The sequence below is a fragment of the Colletotrichum acutatum genome, assembly GCF_030867785.1.
Source record: "Colletotrichum acutatum strain CBS 112980 chromosome Unknown BDZ83scaffold_21, whole genome shotgun sequence".
Taxonomy (NCBI): domain Eukaryota; kingdom Fungi; phylum Ascomycota; class Sordariomycetes; order Glomerellales; family Glomerellaceae; genus Colletotrichum; species Colletotrichum acutatum.
Genome location: NW_026849015.1, coordinates 183,516 through 199,122, shown reverse-complemented (window position 1 = coordinate 199,122; position 15,607 = coordinate 183,516). Strand labels below are relative to the sequence as shown.

The following is a 15,607-nucleotide window of genomic DNA, read 5'->3' as shown; positions in this document are numbered from 1 at the left end:
ATAGACGAACCCGCGAATAACGAACCCGCACCGTATAGCGATCAACTGTCTCATCGAGCTCGCTACGGACAGATGCAATCGAGCACAACCCGGCATTCTGCTTAGGTCGACGACGTAGCAGCTTGCTCCAGGGACAAATTTTTACCAATAGTCACGCCGACGTTGTCCTCGTCCTGCGCGATCGATATGTCTTTCCGAGGCGACGGTCAGCGCCGTTATGGCCATATCCCCCCGGTACAATACCCCACACCCGACCAGTCGCAAGATCAGTCGGCTTACCTCGGGCGGCGGCCGAGTTTCAACAATGGTGACGATGCCGCAATGTTCGATCAGAGCCGGGCGCAAGCTCGTGGCCATCAGCAGTCTGCTTCGAGAGGCGAAGACGAACTCTTTTTGACAAGCCCGACAACGTCAAGCCATTCTGGAGGCCGCCACAGCTACGGCTCGACAAACAATGCGCTTTCCGGTTACCAACACCAGTACCAAGCTTCCTCGCCTCCAACCTCTTCGCACTCTAGCTACAACCCCCAGGCCTTTGCGCGGACGCCGTCGACGGCATCGACATCTCTCCCATACCACCCCGGTCCCCCGAGCCGATATGGATCCGCCGCTTCGCCGACATCATACACAGCTCCAACACAGCCTAGCTACCAGCCGGCCGCCTATAACCCGGCTGCCTATGCGAGCACAACAGCTCCTCAGCGTCAACCAACGTACTCAGGCTACAACAACTACAGCCAAAGCTACGGTTCTCCGACAGCTCCTCAGTCCTCTCAGGGGTTCGGCCACTCACCTACCTCCTCATACCAGGGCACTTTCCCCTCCGCGCCATCCGCGACTTCGCCGGCACCAACCTACGACTCGACTTTTTCGCAGTCTTACGGCAACAACTACAACTCTTATCCGACAAACGGCCACAGCTCGGCAGCGTCGTACGCTTCGGATACCTCGCAGACACCCTACCCGATCCAGTCGTCGATGCCCGTCGGGCCAAACTACGCCGATCCCTCTTCCTATTACAGCAGGTCTGACTCGGCAGCATCCCCGATTCCGTCTCCGCAGATTCAGCAGCAGCACTCCCCCGGCTTGCAACGACACCCTACCAATGCCCCTCTACCCAGCCGGCCGATGGAAGAGCCCACCTGGGACCCGAGCGCCATCACTCCCACAGACGAGGACCAAGCTCAACTACAAGATTCTCTGCTTCAAGACATCGAGGCTGAGTTGGGCGGCCGGCACCGTCCCATGCCCATCAACGGACAGTTCTCTGACGACGAGCTTCAAGGACTACGGCGGTACAACTCGGATCTGGCTACCGCCGGCATGGCACCAACCTCGAACGCGCCGACGGCCAACAGGGCTCCAATTCCCACGTTCGATTATGACGACGATGATGACGACCCAGAGGGAACTGCGGGGGTGTTGGCGATGCAGCAGGCAGAGCTGGACGACAAGAGATTCAGCAGCGTGCCATTTGCTTTCCCCGAGCCAGTCAACATGAACCCTCTTCCACCACCACCCGAAGAACAGAGCGACGATACCGACTATGGCGGGATGGACTTGGGTGCGCTCGCTGGTGGGTATGCTGGCAACCTGGCATACGGCAGCGAAGTTGTCCCAACACCAGGCCAGGATGGATCACGGCCGCTGCCCAACCCCAACGACTACGATGTTTCTCACGAGGCCTACGAACGGGCCCCTGCTTTCCGAGATGCTGAAGTTGACTACGGCGGTACTGGCGGTTTGCAGGCACCCTCCGCCCACCGGCTGAGCTTCGACGATGGTGATGAACACGTATCGCTGCACTCGAAGCAGAGCGGCAGCGAGTCGCCATACAAGGAGGATTATCCCGATCTTTATTACCACCCAGGACTTTCCAACAGACCGCTTCCGGCGCTCCCCCCCGGTCCCGGTAGCGATACAAGCTCTCTACTCTCAGTTCACCCAACAACTCGCAGCTACCACTCCCACTCGCTTAGCACAGACTCGCGGACATTACACGATGGAGGTTCAGACTACTATGGAGGAAGCTCTACCGGACTCAACTCTCCATTCCCAGAGCGATCCATTTCCCTATCGAGCCACAGCCACACCCCTCAAGTACAAGCTCCTGTTCGATCACGGACAGATGCTGCAGAGGAAAGGAGGAAGATGGCCCGCTACCAGACTCAGCAACAACAGCTTGCGGCACAACAAGGCCTACCATATGATGGCTATGAGTCGAATACTCCGTCATCAATGACATATGATATGATTACGCTACCTAGCGGCCGTAAGAGGAAGTTTGTGCCATCCAAGCTTACTTCTGGCGATATCAGGAGGTGCTCTGAACCTTGGGCTCTTAGTGGAATCGCTGCATGGATTCGCGAAATGGCCGATGGCGAACCTGACTTGAAGCAGAAAACTGTCGAAGAGGCATTGCTCAAGCTGTTCACCGAAAAGGTTCCAACCATCAATGTTGCCGATGCCGAGCTTCTAAGTACTCTCGTGTCGCAGCTGATGCTGGACGCCGGAGTTCTTGTCCCGGAGGAGGAGTGGGTCAAGTTCGGAAGCGGTACAATATCCGGAGTCCTGCCTCAATTAACGGGCTACGGCTGCTATGCTCCGAAGTTGCATGACGACGACTCCCAGCCTGGACGCTGCTACTCGCACCATTGCATGAGGACGCTCAGAAAGGCCAACCTGGATGATATGCTCCTCGACGAGGTCAAGCCGGCGGATTGGAATGTTCACTATAAGATTCAAGACGCCGAACTCGCCGAAAAGCCCAAGAAGGAGATTGAGCGTCAGCACGTCCTTCACGAGATCGTCAACAGTGAAGAGTACTTTGTCAACCAGCTTGAGGTTCTTCGCGTACTTTACCGAGATCATCTACGGAACTCTCAGCCTCCCATCATTCCACCCAACAAGATTGATAAGTTCCTTCAAGTCGTTTTTGGGAAGGCAGATGCCGTTCAGCTCGTCAACAAGGACAATCTTCTAGCACAGCTCAAGTACCGGCAGCAAGAGCAGGGCCCCTGGGTATCCGGATTCTCCGATCTCTTCCGTGAATGGATTCGGAAGGCCAAAGACATCTACATTGACTATGCGTCACAATTCCCGTATGCAGAGTATATGGTGCGGAAAGAGTCTGACCGAAATCTGTTGTTCCGCAATTTCCTAGAGCAGGTCATGCGACACAAACGCTCCGAACGTTTGGGATGGCAACATTTCCTCAAGACCCCCATTACACGTTTGCAGAGATACTCTTTGCTGCTAGAAACGGTTGAGAAGAAAACACTTCGGGACGATGAGGAAAAGGCCAACTTGGCCAGGGCGATCGCTGAAATTCGCAACGTCACAATGGAGTGTGACACGAAGGTTGCCGAGATGCAGAAGAAGGTCGAAATGATGGAGCTCAACTCAATGCTTGTCCTCAGGCCCGGTTTCCACTCCGTCCTCAACCTTGACCATCTTGGCAGGGAGCTTATCAAGCAGGGCGATTTGCAAAGAATGGGCTCCAAGGGCGTCAGATGGGTTGACACACATGCATTGCTATTTGATCACTACTTCATCTTAGCAAAGGTTGTGAGTCCGAAAGACGTCAGGGGCGAAAAGAAGTATGACGTATCAAAGGAGGTGAGTTTTTCGTATCATTGAGGAAGCATTGATGCTGACATTTGTAGCCCATTCCTATGCCTCTACTATTCCTCGACAGCATGAATGATGACCCCATTTCGAAGCAAAAGGGCATTACTGCTCCTCTGGCCCGCGCTGGCGGCGCAGGTTCAGACCCAAGGTTAAATAGGATTGCTACCAACGGCACTGAGCGTCCCGGACTGGAACACGTCGCAACAAGCTCCTCGGTTGGATCGACTTCAGCGGCCCGGCTTACGCCGACAATGTCCAATGACCCTGAGGGCAAGATCCTCTACCCTTTCAAGATCAAGCACTTGGGCCACGAGACATACACACTGTATGCTACATCAGCTCAGAGCCGCGCTGAATGGGTCGAGAAGATCATCGAGGCCAAGACACGGCATGCCAAAGCTCTCTTCTCTCAAAATGCCGAGCCATTCCGCCTCCGCGTCCTGGCAGACAGCGCGTTCGTATATGATGCGGCTTCAGCTATCGGCAGGCAACCAGGCGTTCCCATCCGCGGCACCCCTCTGGACCGCGCTGTTCGGGAGATTGAGGAAGTTTACGGACCAGGTAGAGGGCCAGCGCCTGTCTGCAGAGCCCAGGTCAACTGTGCTTGCGGCTTCAACGCATTTGGCAAGTCGATCGTTGCCATCGGAACGGACTATGGCGTGTACATCTCTGACGCTACAAATCCCCGCGGCTGGATGAGGGTAAGTGGAAAAGTCCAACATTGGCATCGCTGATCGCTAACAAGCCTCCAGAGCGTGCAAACAAATAGGGTGACACAAATAGCTGTCCTTGAGGAGTTTTCCGTCTGTCTCGTTATTGCAGATCGCTCTCTCATCGCTTATCCCCTCGATGTAATTGCGCCAGTGTCGAACTTCCCTGCCCCTGCTCACGACAACCCGAGACGCGCGCCACAAAGATTAGCAAAGGATGTTGCTTTCTTTGCCACAGCGCGCATGAAGGAGCGCATGTTGGTTTTCTTCAAGCGGAAGGAAGGTATGCACAACACCTTCAAGGTACTCGAACCCGTCTTCCAAAAAGCCTCAGAAAAGAGACCTCGCATCTTTGGTGGCCGCAAGGGCTTGGGAGGCAGCACCGACTCCTTCCGCGATTACGACGAATTTTACCTCCCGACGGAATGTTATTCCCTTAATCTCTTCCAGAGTTATATTGCCGTATCCACGGCAAAGGGTTTTGAATTGCTCACCCTCGACAAGAAGCAGACAATGTCTATCCCCGACCTGAAGCAGCCTGCCATTGCGAACATTGCAAGCAGGATACGGGATCAAAGGCCTCTAGGCATGTTTAGGTTGAACGATCAAGAGTTCTTGCTGGCGTACGAGGACTGTGCCGTCTACGTAGACAAGCACGGCGACGTGAGTCGCACTTTGATCATGGAGTACTCGGGCAAACAGAAGAAGGCTACAAGCGCGACAATGTATGGTCAGTACCTTCTCCTCTTCAATGGAGACTATGTTGAGGTGCGCAACGCGGAGAATGGTCGCCTAAGGCAGATCATCGCCGGCCGCGATGTCAGATGCCTTGACTTTGGCGTCAGAGGCCCGACTGGTGGCAATGCCTCTGCATCACAGAACAGTTGGCTCGGCGGTCAGACACCCGCAGGGGAGGACTCCAAGGGGACGGTCAAGATCTCGATGAGTCACCCGGAACAACACGGCGTGCAGGTCGTTCTCGAGATGCTTCTCAACAACGGACACATGGAGAAATAGAGCGATATGACGGTTCACGTCAGACGAGCTGCATCAGGATGCCATGATTGATGAGAGGAATACTTTACGCGTCCCATGATTGGTTGGGCGGTCTATGTCTTCTGGCAAATTTCACACCTTAGATGGAAGAAGTAGCTCAGAGAGCGAATTGTTTCCTGACTGGCGAGGACGAATATGGAAATGATACCGTGCGCGGACCGCAAGGCGTTTTGGGTCGACAAGAATCATGAGAGGGTTTTTGAGTGCGTTGGAAAGGGGTGGCGGCGGTGGATAAGGCGGATCATGTGCTTCCCAGGCCACGGCCAGGGATTTTTTCCTCCTCTTTTCTTGTTTGATGTTCAAGTAGGGAAACCTTTTTCGACTGATATAGCCTCGGGGTGCGCAATCCCCATAGAAGAGGAATATGATGATTTCCACGGTGGTTAGAATATACTTCTTGATGTGTGCCTTGGCTCGCCCTTGCAGCCAAAGTGGCCTCGGAGCCCAAGTTTGATAACGCGAACCTGAGCTGTGTACTTGGTGCGATTTTGCTCAGACTCGCTAGAGCTTGGAAGTTCTGAAATAGGATTTTTACCTGCCTACCTACAGCAACTTCGAAGGATTTCCATCGACAAACAAAAGAACATTGAGTCTTGGCTATGAGAAACAAATAACGGAGTACCTGCTTTTGCCTTCCTCTCTATCACCTGCCCTGTCACCTAGGTACCTTGATTTTAGGTACTTACCCAGACGGGTAGGTGCAAGTAGAAAGGTTGCGCAGCCGCCGGGAAGAGAGGGGGCGGGCAATGGCTTCTTGGCGGCATCTAGGGTACGTCAGTCGTCAGCATAAGCATCGGGCGTCGCGGGCAGGCAAGGGGGGAGATTATTGGGAAGGTGAAGCTGTCGACCTGGTGCGTGGGAAACTTGACTCGTTTTCTTGCTTGGAAGCTGGAGTGGTGCTTGTTTCTACGAGCCTTGCCTTTAGGGGTGGATTATGGAATGGCTTAGTGTTGTTCCTGAGGGCGGTTTGTTTAGGTGATGAACACTTACTTACGAGTCGGCACAGCTGCAGTTAAAGGGAAAGAAGACGTTGAATTTGGAGCAGATAATAGGTCTGTTTAATATGATGACCTGCTTCGTTTCTCAATATATTCGTTATTTGTGCATTACGCCACCGCAGACATCTCAGACTAAATGAGCCCGAAGGGGGTAACCTGGTCCTCGAAAGAGTCAGGAGAGTCAATTGAGCAGCAGCCTTGGCGTTCAAGTGACGTTCCATTCCCACGCCCGGTTTCCGTAGGGTTTTGGGGCCATTTTGTCGAAGTAAGGCTGGTAAGCCCGGGGTTCGGCGGCCAAGGGTTCAGATCCTGCTGCAGTGCTATGTGCGAACGCGTTGGCGACGTGCATGGTAAACGAGGAGGATTATGTAGGCCGCGCCCGCCATGCTCGGTGCGGAAGGTCGGGAACACAAACGCAGGCGATCTTCTAGAACGCGTGCGTTGGGTTTTCTATGCTGCCCTACGGCGTTAGAGGAGGGTGGGAAGGCATGTTTCCAGGAAGTGTGTATATAAAGATGGATGCTCTTGAAATTCGTGCTTGAAGGATGGGACTTGAGTCGTGAGAGTGAAGCAGGAACGAAGTGAGTGAGTGAAGCATCACTCCCGTTCTTCATCTCTTGGCATTGGTGAGTTTCGATGTGGAATCACGGCTTTGGTTGCAACACCCGAGATGTATCTACCAAACTAACACGACTTGAAGACGAGACCTACCAAAGTTCCCAAGCATACCAACCCCCAACACTCATCCCACAATGCGCACCTCACTCCCCCTAGTCGCCGCAACAACCCTCGCGGGCCTAGCAACCGCAACACCATACCAATGCCCCCCCTTCGGCGCCGTCCTCCCCGCCGCAAAATCACCCAGCACGCACCCGGCCGTCCGCGCCGCCGTCGCAGCCTTCATCGCGGCCCTGGAAGCCGAGACGGCGGCCTACAACGCCTCGGCCGTCTCCATCGGCGTCAGCTCCGCTTTCGAAGCGGCCGGTACGGAACCTCTAGTAGATTTCCACTTCACGCCGCGGGACCGCGATGCGCAGGGCGCGCAAGTGGTGGACCGGGATACGGTATACCGGCTCGCGAGCGTGAGTAAGGTGTTTCCCGTGCTGGCGGCGCTGCAGCGGGATGATGTGGTGAGGTGGGATGAGAGCGTGGCGACGTATATTCCCGAGTTTGCAGAGGGGACAGAGGGGAGGAGCAAGGTTGAGTATGTGGATTGGCGGGATGTTAGTGTTGAGGCTGCTGCTGTGCATTATGCTGGTGTTGGAGCTGACAGTGAGTCTACTCGGGAGAAGGGGAGAGCTTTTCTCTCTCTGTGTCTCTGCTGGCTTTGCGAGGGCTGTGTTGGCTGACTTTGAGTGTAGTGACGACGGATGGCGCGGCGTATCCTGGTGATTGGGAGTCACTTGGCTTGCCTCCCGTGTCTGAGGATGAGAAGCCCAAGTGCGGAGGGTTCCTGGACGTCCCAAGTTGCACAAGAGAAGGTATGTGATTCCAATCTCTGACGATATACCAAAGTTCCTGGTCAGGATTCCTCGAAACAGCCAGCTGATACCACACACGTCTAGAATTCCTGGACGCCATGAAGAACCGCCGACCGCCCGTCTACCCAGCCTTCCAGACGCCCGTCTACTCGAACCTGGGCACGACCCTCGTAGGCATGGTCGTCGAAGGCGCCACAGGCAAGCCTTTTGAAGAAGTCCTCTTCGAGTCCATCCTCGAGCCGGCGGGCATGGGGAACACCACCTACGGCAAGCTCCCCGCGAACCTCGAGACAATGTTCATCCCCGAAAACGATACGGAGTGGTTCAACTTCACACTCGGCGCCATGGACCCGGCCGGCGGCCTCTACTCCACCACGGCCGACATGCTCCGCTTCGGCGACGCCGTCCTCCAGAACCGCCTCCTCAGCCCGGCCAAGACGCGGAGGTGGCTCAAACCGTCCGTGTTCACCTCAGCTCCCGGCCAATTCGTCGGCGCGCCGTGGGAGGGCATCCTCTCGGATAATGTGACTGCGGACGGGAGGCTCGTGGAGTTGTATACCAAGGGTGGAGATCTCATTCTCTACCACGCGGGGTTGGCGCTGGTCCCGGAGCACGGTATCACCATGTCGATCCTCGTTGCCGGTCCGGAAGTCAGCGCGGCCGCGTTTTCGTACTACACGCTCAAGATGAACGAGTTCCTCCCGCCCTTGCTCCGCGCTCTCGACGAGGCGGCGCGGGACGAAGCCAAGGCGCGGATTGCGGGGACGTATGCGGACGAGGCGAGTAATTCCAGCCTGACGATTTCGTTGGACGGCGGGTGGGGACTGTTGTTGGAGGATTGGTACATGAAGGGGTTCGACGTCGTGCCGAATCTGAGCCGGTACGTGTTCTTGGGGGTCAACCTGACGGATCTGCCGCCTGTTACGACGCGGACGGCGAGGTTGTATCCCACGGGGTTGGAGGAGGGGAACGTCACGGCGTGGAGGGCGCTTTTTGACACGTTTACGGCGGAGCAGCGGGATGCGATTGATGACATGTTCTTCTTCCCGAATGCGTCGTGCGTGTCGTGGTTGTCGATGGACCGGACGACGTATAACTATAAGGGGCTTGATCATTTTGAGTTTACGTATGGGGATGATGGGAGGGTTGAGAGTGTGTTGCCGAAGCCGTTTAAGTTGAGCTTGAAGAGGGTTGATTAGGATGGATCTGAGGAGTTGATAATAGGTATCAGGATGTAGATCGTGATAGTATTGTTTCAATGTCCAGAGGTTTTTTAAGCATTTCCGATGGGCAAAGCCGCATATGTTCGCAGACTACACTAAGCGGAATGGAGGTAGATGTCTGAACTGGTACGCACAATTTGGATATCTCATGGCATGAGGACAGCAAAACACTTCCGTTTTAGTATTATTAGCGGTCGGCCGGCCATGGCGCCTTACGATTAAGGTGATTGTGATAGTACTGAGCTCTGGTATGAGCCAGGAGGAGGCTCGAAGGCGCTCCAGTATTTGATTTCTGCAGGTTGCCTCTCCTACTGAAGTATGCAAAAGTAGATCAAGTACCAAGACCCTTGCTCAACCTCTTGGTAAGACGAACGTATGGTAGACATTGATATTCTAGCAACACAAGAATTCAAGGATGGTGGTTCGATAAAACGTGAAGCCTGGGCTTTACACACACTATTCCAACCAAACTCATGAGTGCCTCGATGAACGGAAGCCGGACCTTTACAGAATAGACACTTCCAGATAGGACCTATAAAGGGTCTCCTTTGCGACAAAACTGACTCGAGATCTTAACCATGTACCTAATTTAGGAATCAGTTGCTAAAGAGCAGTCGTTATGCACAACGAACGATGGGAATGTGCTATAGTTGAGCCGCTGTAAGGAGATTAGTCAAAGTAACCTATCTACATACCACTCGGCACTGCCCTCCCGCCAGTACTTCTTCCTTATTCTTAGTAATGAGTATTGAATACATTGGCGATGGTGAAGAGAGATTGGGGAAATAGTTAAATATGGGTTGTATGTCTGTCTACCTTGACGACGTTGTACTCACTTGGGCCCTGTTTGACTTGCACATCACGCACCCGTCCCGCGACCAAGTCCTGGCGTCATACCCTGGTGTCTGCTTAGATTTTAGAAATTGATTGATGGTATTGAATGCTTTTATATTTGCACTCCCAGGGTTTGTTTGTCAGTGCCTAGCCCTCTTCTCTGGCAGGTATGAGTTTGCTTGGCCTGTCTGCTAGATGGTGTAATCTGTGCTTCGTGTTATTCAGAGTGCCAGCAAGGCAATATGGATGGACAACGACTTTGCCAACTAACATTATCCAGGCGTCAACGGTGACATGCATTGACAAATGTAAACGGAAACGCGGCACAACCCGCAGGCAAAACCCAAGGGTCCGGCACAGCCTTAGCAAAAGCTTAAGCCGTCATAAGCCCCCCCCGATCATCCACCACCGGTCATCATCAATTGCACAGCAAAACACAACGGTCAATACGGAGTATATGCTATTCAGCTCAGCCCCCCCTGACGCCAGCCGCGAAAACAAATCGCCAATCACAACCTGGATACGAAAGATCGTCCCTGCAGGTCAGAAGCCCTGCCTTGCTTTCTCATCCCAGTTTCCCCCCCCCCCCCCCAGGCTTCCACTCCAAGCCGAGATCACTGTTCAGCTGGGGGTTTTCATTGTTCAATATCCCCTTTCTGTATTCGTATCCTTCTTTGCAATTATCAGCTTGGCGGCGGGGCAAGGGTGCATTATAGGACAGTGACCGTCAGACAGGCAGCAGAATAAGAGATCGATGCTCCCACGGTAATAAGAATGAGACCAGGGGCGGAGGGTCCAAGAGGACCAAGACTCCAGAGTAGGATCAACCCGGGGGGGGGGGATGTTGGTTCTAGGCTCCAGCTCTAGGATCACACGGCAGCGCTAGGGGACTTTTTGTTTCTCTGATATTTATTTGCCATTTACGTGTAAAATCCCTGACGTCTCTTTATTGAAACTCCATCGGCTCATCGGGAACCCGTTGAAATTGACATACTCCATACTGAGGTGCGTAATGTACCTAGACGAACGGAAACCCTTGAGGAAGCTAAGCGATAGCGAAGTTTCCTCCCCTACCGGATAGTGAACGGTGGGCCGGCCGTAGCTGATGTCCGAACCCGAAAAAAGATGCAGCAATAAATTAACATTGCTCGTGACGGGTACGATTGAACCGGGGTTTTGGGAAGTGGCCAAGGGGTTGGAGGGGCGCAAAGGAGGATCTCCAGGCTGCACACACACACACACATACGAGCAGTGACAGCGCAGTTGCACAGCTTAACCCAAGTCCCCAAGCACCCAAGCACCAGCAAAGCACCAGCATCATCAGAAGCTAAGCCGAGAAGAGTAGAGGGCGCTGCGGCTGTGTGTGTCCAAGGTGAATCTGTAAGGCGGCTAAAAAATAAACCTTGGCTCTTTCTTCCCAACCATCTCTCGCTCTTCCTCTTCTCACTTTCTTCCACTTACTTACTCGATCCTTCGATTCCAGCACTCAAGCGTCCCCGGGAAAGAAAGCAAGGGAGAAGGACCTAGTGGCAGGAGGGAAACTCACGAGGGGGAAGCAACAACAACATCACAGAAACCCTTCGTCTTCATGAGATTGCAGAAGCAGCAGCGCCGGCCAAGTCCAGACGCGACGATGGGCACCGGCCAAGGGAAACGTCCTCCCCCGAATCAGCAACAGCAGCAACAGCAGGAGCAACTGCGGGCGCACTCGCCTTACCCACCGCAGCAGCGATACTACGTCCAACAACCGCAGTCGCAACCGCAACCACAACCTCAATATCAGCAGCAATTTCAACCGTACCAACCGCCGCAGCAACAACAATATTACAACCCCCCCAGACAGCCTCAATACGCCTCCAGGCCTACTTCTCCAAATCCGCCTCAGCGCAAGCAGACCCCGCAGCAGCAGCAGCAGCATCAGCAGCAGTACCCCGCCCAGCAGCAATTCCTCGCCGAGCTAGAAGTCCCAACCTCTGCCCCAAGACCGACCTCACCATCGACGTCATCGCCCAACACTACGACTTCCGCACCAGTGCCGGGTACCGGAACAGCCCAACATGGCCCCGTTGCCTACGAGATGCCCGCCGACGACGTCGTCACGGCCAAGCCTACAACCCAGATCCATAGGAAACCTCACAGGATAGCCTCTGCGTCTTCTGTTACCGCACCATCATCATCAACATCACCGCCTCCAGCATCTCCTACCACGGCTGCAGCTGCAAACAAACAAGATGATCTAGATCAGCCAAAAGACGAAGAGAAGGCCCAGCCGCCGCCACAGCCACCTCTCATCCAGGCAAACCCATGGGGGTTCTTTCTTGAGGATGACCTCCCCTCTCGCAATAGCGACTCCCCCTCGCCGAGCAAGGATGACGTCCCATCAGTCCCACCAGAGGAACAGAAGCTATCGGTGAAGCCATTACGCATCGTCAAGACCGGCTCTACCGAGGAGTCTAGTGGTCAAGGGAGCAGACCCTCGAGCAGTACCGTAGATGATATGACGCCCAAGCCTTTACAGCTTGCAGCAGCAGTGCCAGCAAGGCAGGATAGTCCTGATACCGCCCAGCTCAAACCGGCACCACTCAAGCTCGCGCGGCCGCAGCCCCCGGTTGCAGAACATCGTCCCTCCCGGACCCCGAGCCCGGCCAACCCCGCCCCTCCGGCTGCCAACGTACCGCAGCTTCCGTATCCCGCCGAAGGTCCGTCTATTCCCACGCCGGACTCGCATCCTCAGCATCAGCCAGGAATCCAGCCGGGGCCTCCAACTACGCTTCCCTTTGGCATTCGTCCCGCTGGCTCCCCGCCGCCGGTATCCCCTTCCTTCGCGCCCTCGCGCCTCTCGCCAGCGCCAACGGGCGCCTCGGCACCACCGCAACAGCCGCAGCAATCTCACCCACATCCTCAACCAACTCACACGCAGGCCGCCCCCGTGTCTCCCGTCTTCGTTCAGGCTGCTCTGCCGCCCACTCTCCCCGTGAGCTCCTACTTCCCCCAGCAACCCTCCTACGCCAAGCAAGAAGCCACCTCGCCGAACCTTTCGGTCCATAGCCCAGTAGCCTCGACTCCGAGACCATCAACCTCACAGGGAATCGCCCAGGCCCCCCAACACTCACCGGCTCAACCCTACGCCTCTCCTCCACCTTCATATACTCAGGCCATGTCTCAAATGCATCTGTCAAACACTTCACCGTCGCCTACACAGACACAATGGCTCCCTCCACCGCCACCACCCCAAGGCCTGTCACCAAACTCAACCGGCGTGCCACCGCCCCTGAGCCCACCGCCGTCGCAGTATCCTTGGTCTCCAAACAGCATTGGCCCCCAATCTGCTCCACTCCAACAGCAGTTCACGGGCTACAACATGCCGCCCCCTGTCCCTCAGCCGACCTACGTCAACGGAAGCCAACAGTTCCAACCGCAACCGACACAGACACCGCCGCCCCTCCCGCCTCGCAACTCCCCGCCCATGCCGGGTACGCCGCAGTCGGGCTTTGGCGCCCTCACGCCCTACGGCGGACCTCCTCCCCCGACCCGGCCAAACTATCAAGCCCCGCCGCCGAAATCCGAATCGCGCCTCTTCAGCAGTGCCACGGCACGGAAGCTTCTCACCAAGACGACCGAGCTCGTGGACCAGACCATTACGCCCTACCTCCAGGACAACAAATACTACCGGCCGCCCTATAACTGGTATCAGAACCAGAACCCCCAGAACCAAAATCAGAACACCCACAATCAGAATCAAAACTACCAAAATCAAAATCAGAACCACCAGTTCCCGAACCGTCCGCAGACGGCAACGGGATACCCGGCCCAGCAGCAGCAGCAGTACTACACGCAGCAGCAGAGCTACGCTCCTTCTCAGCGTGCGTAATCCCGGTTCGGGTGTTTCTTCATTTGCTTTGAGACTGACAAGCGTGTAGCAACATACGCGCATTCTCAATCATCACAACAGAGCCAGGGGGTTACCCGTCCATCCTGAGAATCCTGAAATGAGTTTCTTGTGAAAAGGATAGCTGAAATTGGCGACGGGTCGTCCAACGTTGCGGACTCCGTGTGAACATATGTGAACATGGGATATGCGACATCTACTGCCATCGAGCTGCTAGAACAACCACGTTCGTCACGAGCCCACTATGATGGAAAACAACAGAGTCATGACACAAGGTGCTGATGATGTAATACATCTCGCAGACGGTTTTGTTCTTTCGAGAAACGAACAAACGACCCTTCACTGTAGACAAATTGTTCATAGATATGAGGTAACGGTGAAGCTGTAGCCGCCGGGCTATTTAGTGTTCCGACACAAACTCTACTCTGGTGGCGCGGAGCCGTTGGACCGAGCGAGACGCGCGCTTGCGAGGAGTGACGTCGAACTCGCCAGGATGGGATGTCAGCGGAAGCCACGCACGCGACTCAGGATCTGACGCGACAAGTTGCGTCCAAAGCGAACATCGTTTTGGGTTCTGGTCTGGCGGTGGGCGGCCGATGCAATACAAATTCGATATATCACTGAACCTTTGCATCTGCTGGGATCCATTCAGTTCGACATCGATGAGGGCTATCACAAATCTCGGGGCCCCTTTTCCACCTGCCCTGGGCTGCGCTGAGTATATGTCATGAAGTAGTATCTATAACCACATAACTATATAACTATATTCACACATGATACCTTGCCAGTCCGTCACTGTCGCTCTTCCTTATAGCTCCTTCTCTAAGTGCCAGACGTTCTCTAATGATGTACTGGCGGATCTAACTGATGGAGGGTAAGGATGCCAACAATGACGATGCCAGTAACAAAGAGTTGAGCGGAAACATGAGAAACGCAACTACATGCGTCACTGGTCGAAAGGATTCAATGCCGCCTAAAAGCATCGGATCTGCTCTTACCTTCTGACTTGCGCAAGCAAACAGGAACCAAGAGGCCCACCAGGAGGATTGATACTCAAGACCCTGACATGATGTCATCGACAACATCCCCAAGATCATTGCGGAGTGACATGACCCCCTTCTTATCAGCGATACCATCTTAAACTTTCGTGCCTTACCGTAAAGTCGCGCGAGTTCACGCGGCACCCATGATGCAGGGTCCAAAGGGAAGGTAGGGCCATCCTAGGCAAAGGCTGAGGGCCTACGGCAGTTCAGGAAGCGGCCTCACCCAATAACCAAGTTCGACGTTGGAATTGGGGTGGGTATTGTTCTCCCTCTCTACAAGGTGAACGCCGAGCACCCTACGCCAAGACTATAATCCCTCATCAAGTCGGTGCCCGACGAAAATGAGGGCACAATGAAAACTCTCTTTGCCTGTCTACGTAGCGCCTGCCGCAAAGTTCATCTCAAGTTTCGAGGGTACGGATATGATCCGTGTAAGGTGGGCTCGACCCGAGTCAGGACCTTAGGCGTCTCCGGCAGATAATCTGGCAGATGAACAGCTTCAATTTTGCCCTCCCTGTGCTGAGGAGGTCATCTAGCAAAACGTCACCTGTGCGGCGATGGGGATAAACCGATAAAGTCTGCGTCAAGGAACAAAACAAGCGTCCCGAGATTATCGCTGAACCGACTATAAGTATTCGGCTGTTGAGCAAAGCCGGGGTGCCGGCGATAGCAAAAGAAGGCAACCTCGGCGTTGAAAAGGCACACTTAGCCGGCTTAGACCGGGCCAGGACCCCCGGCCGTGC

At 54.7% G+C, this 15,607-nt stretch overlaps 3 protein-coding genes across 3 annotated transcripts; all 3 read left to right on the top strand.

Moving 5' to 3' along the window:
* Positions 1 to 186: 186 nt before the first annotated feature.
* BDZ83DRAFT_749649 (CNH domain-containing protein) lies at positions 187 to 5,357 on the top strand (the record flags this gene model as incomplete). The annotated part of the gene is made up of 3 exons (XM_060513792.1): positions 187 to 3,618; positions 3,666 to 4,331; positions 4,383 to 5,357. The coding sequence occupies 3 exons, from the start codon at positions 187 to 189 to the stop codon at positions 5,355 to 5,357; spliced, it is 5,073 nt and encodes a 1,690-aa protein (XP_060367903.1).
* A 1,612-nt stretch (positions 5,358 to 6,969) lies between these two features.
* Positions 6,970 to 9,088, top strand: BDZ83DRAFT_178259 (beta-lactamase). Its single transcript, XM_060501508.1, has 4 exons — positions 6,970 to 7,020; positions 7,095 to 7,666; positions 7,756 to 7,875; positions 7,960 to 9,088. The coding sequence occupies exons 2-4, from the start codon at positions 7,147 to 7,149 to the stop codon at positions 9,072 to 9,074; spliced, it is 1,755 nt and encodes a 584-aa protein (XP_060367902.1). The 5' UTR covers positions 6,970 to 7,020; positions 7,095 to 7,146; the 3' UTR covers positions 9,075 to 9,088.
* Positions 9,089 to 11,360: 2,272 nt separating this feature from the next.
* On the top strand, positions 11,361 to 14,028 carry BDZ83DRAFT_178180 (uncharacterized protein). Its single transcript, XM_060501507.1, has 2 exons — positions 11,361 to 13,795; positions 13,853 to 14,028. The coding sequence occupies exons 1-2, from the start codon at positions 11,521 to 11,523 to the stop codon at positions 13,909 to 13,911; spliced, it is 2,334 nt and encodes a 777-aa protein (XP_060367901.1). The 5' UTR covers positions 11,361 to 11,520; the 3' UTR covers positions 13,912 to 14,028.
* The last annotated feature ends 1,579 nt before the right edge of the window (positions 14,029 to 15,607 follow it).

What these genes read in the sequence shown, in the direction of transcription:
- BDZ83DRAFT_178180 (XM_060501507.1), top strand. Translation starts at nt 11,521, where the DNA reads ATGAGATTGCAGAAGCAGCAGCGCCGGCCAAGTCCAGACGCGACGATG. An exon ending in GAGCTACGCTCCTTCTCAGC is followed by an intron (nt 13,796 to 13,852) that starts GTGCGTAATCCC and finishes ACAAGCGTGTAG; the next exon opens with CAACATACGCGCATTCTCAA.
- BDZ83DRAFT_178259 (XM_060501508.1), top strand. Translation starts at nt 7,147, where the DNA reads ATGCGCACCTCACTCCCCCTAGTCGCCGCAACAACCCTCGCGGGCCTA. An exon ending in TGCTGGTGTTGGAGCTGACA is followed by an intron (nt 7,667 to 7,755) that starts GTGAGTCTACTC and finishes CTTTGAGTGTAG; the next exon opens with TGACGACGGATGGCGCGGCG. An exon ending in CCCAAGTTGCACAAGAGAAG is followed by an intron (nt 7,876 to 7,959) that starts GTATGTGATTCC and finishes ACACACGTCTAG; the next exon opens with AATTCCTGGACGCCATGAAG.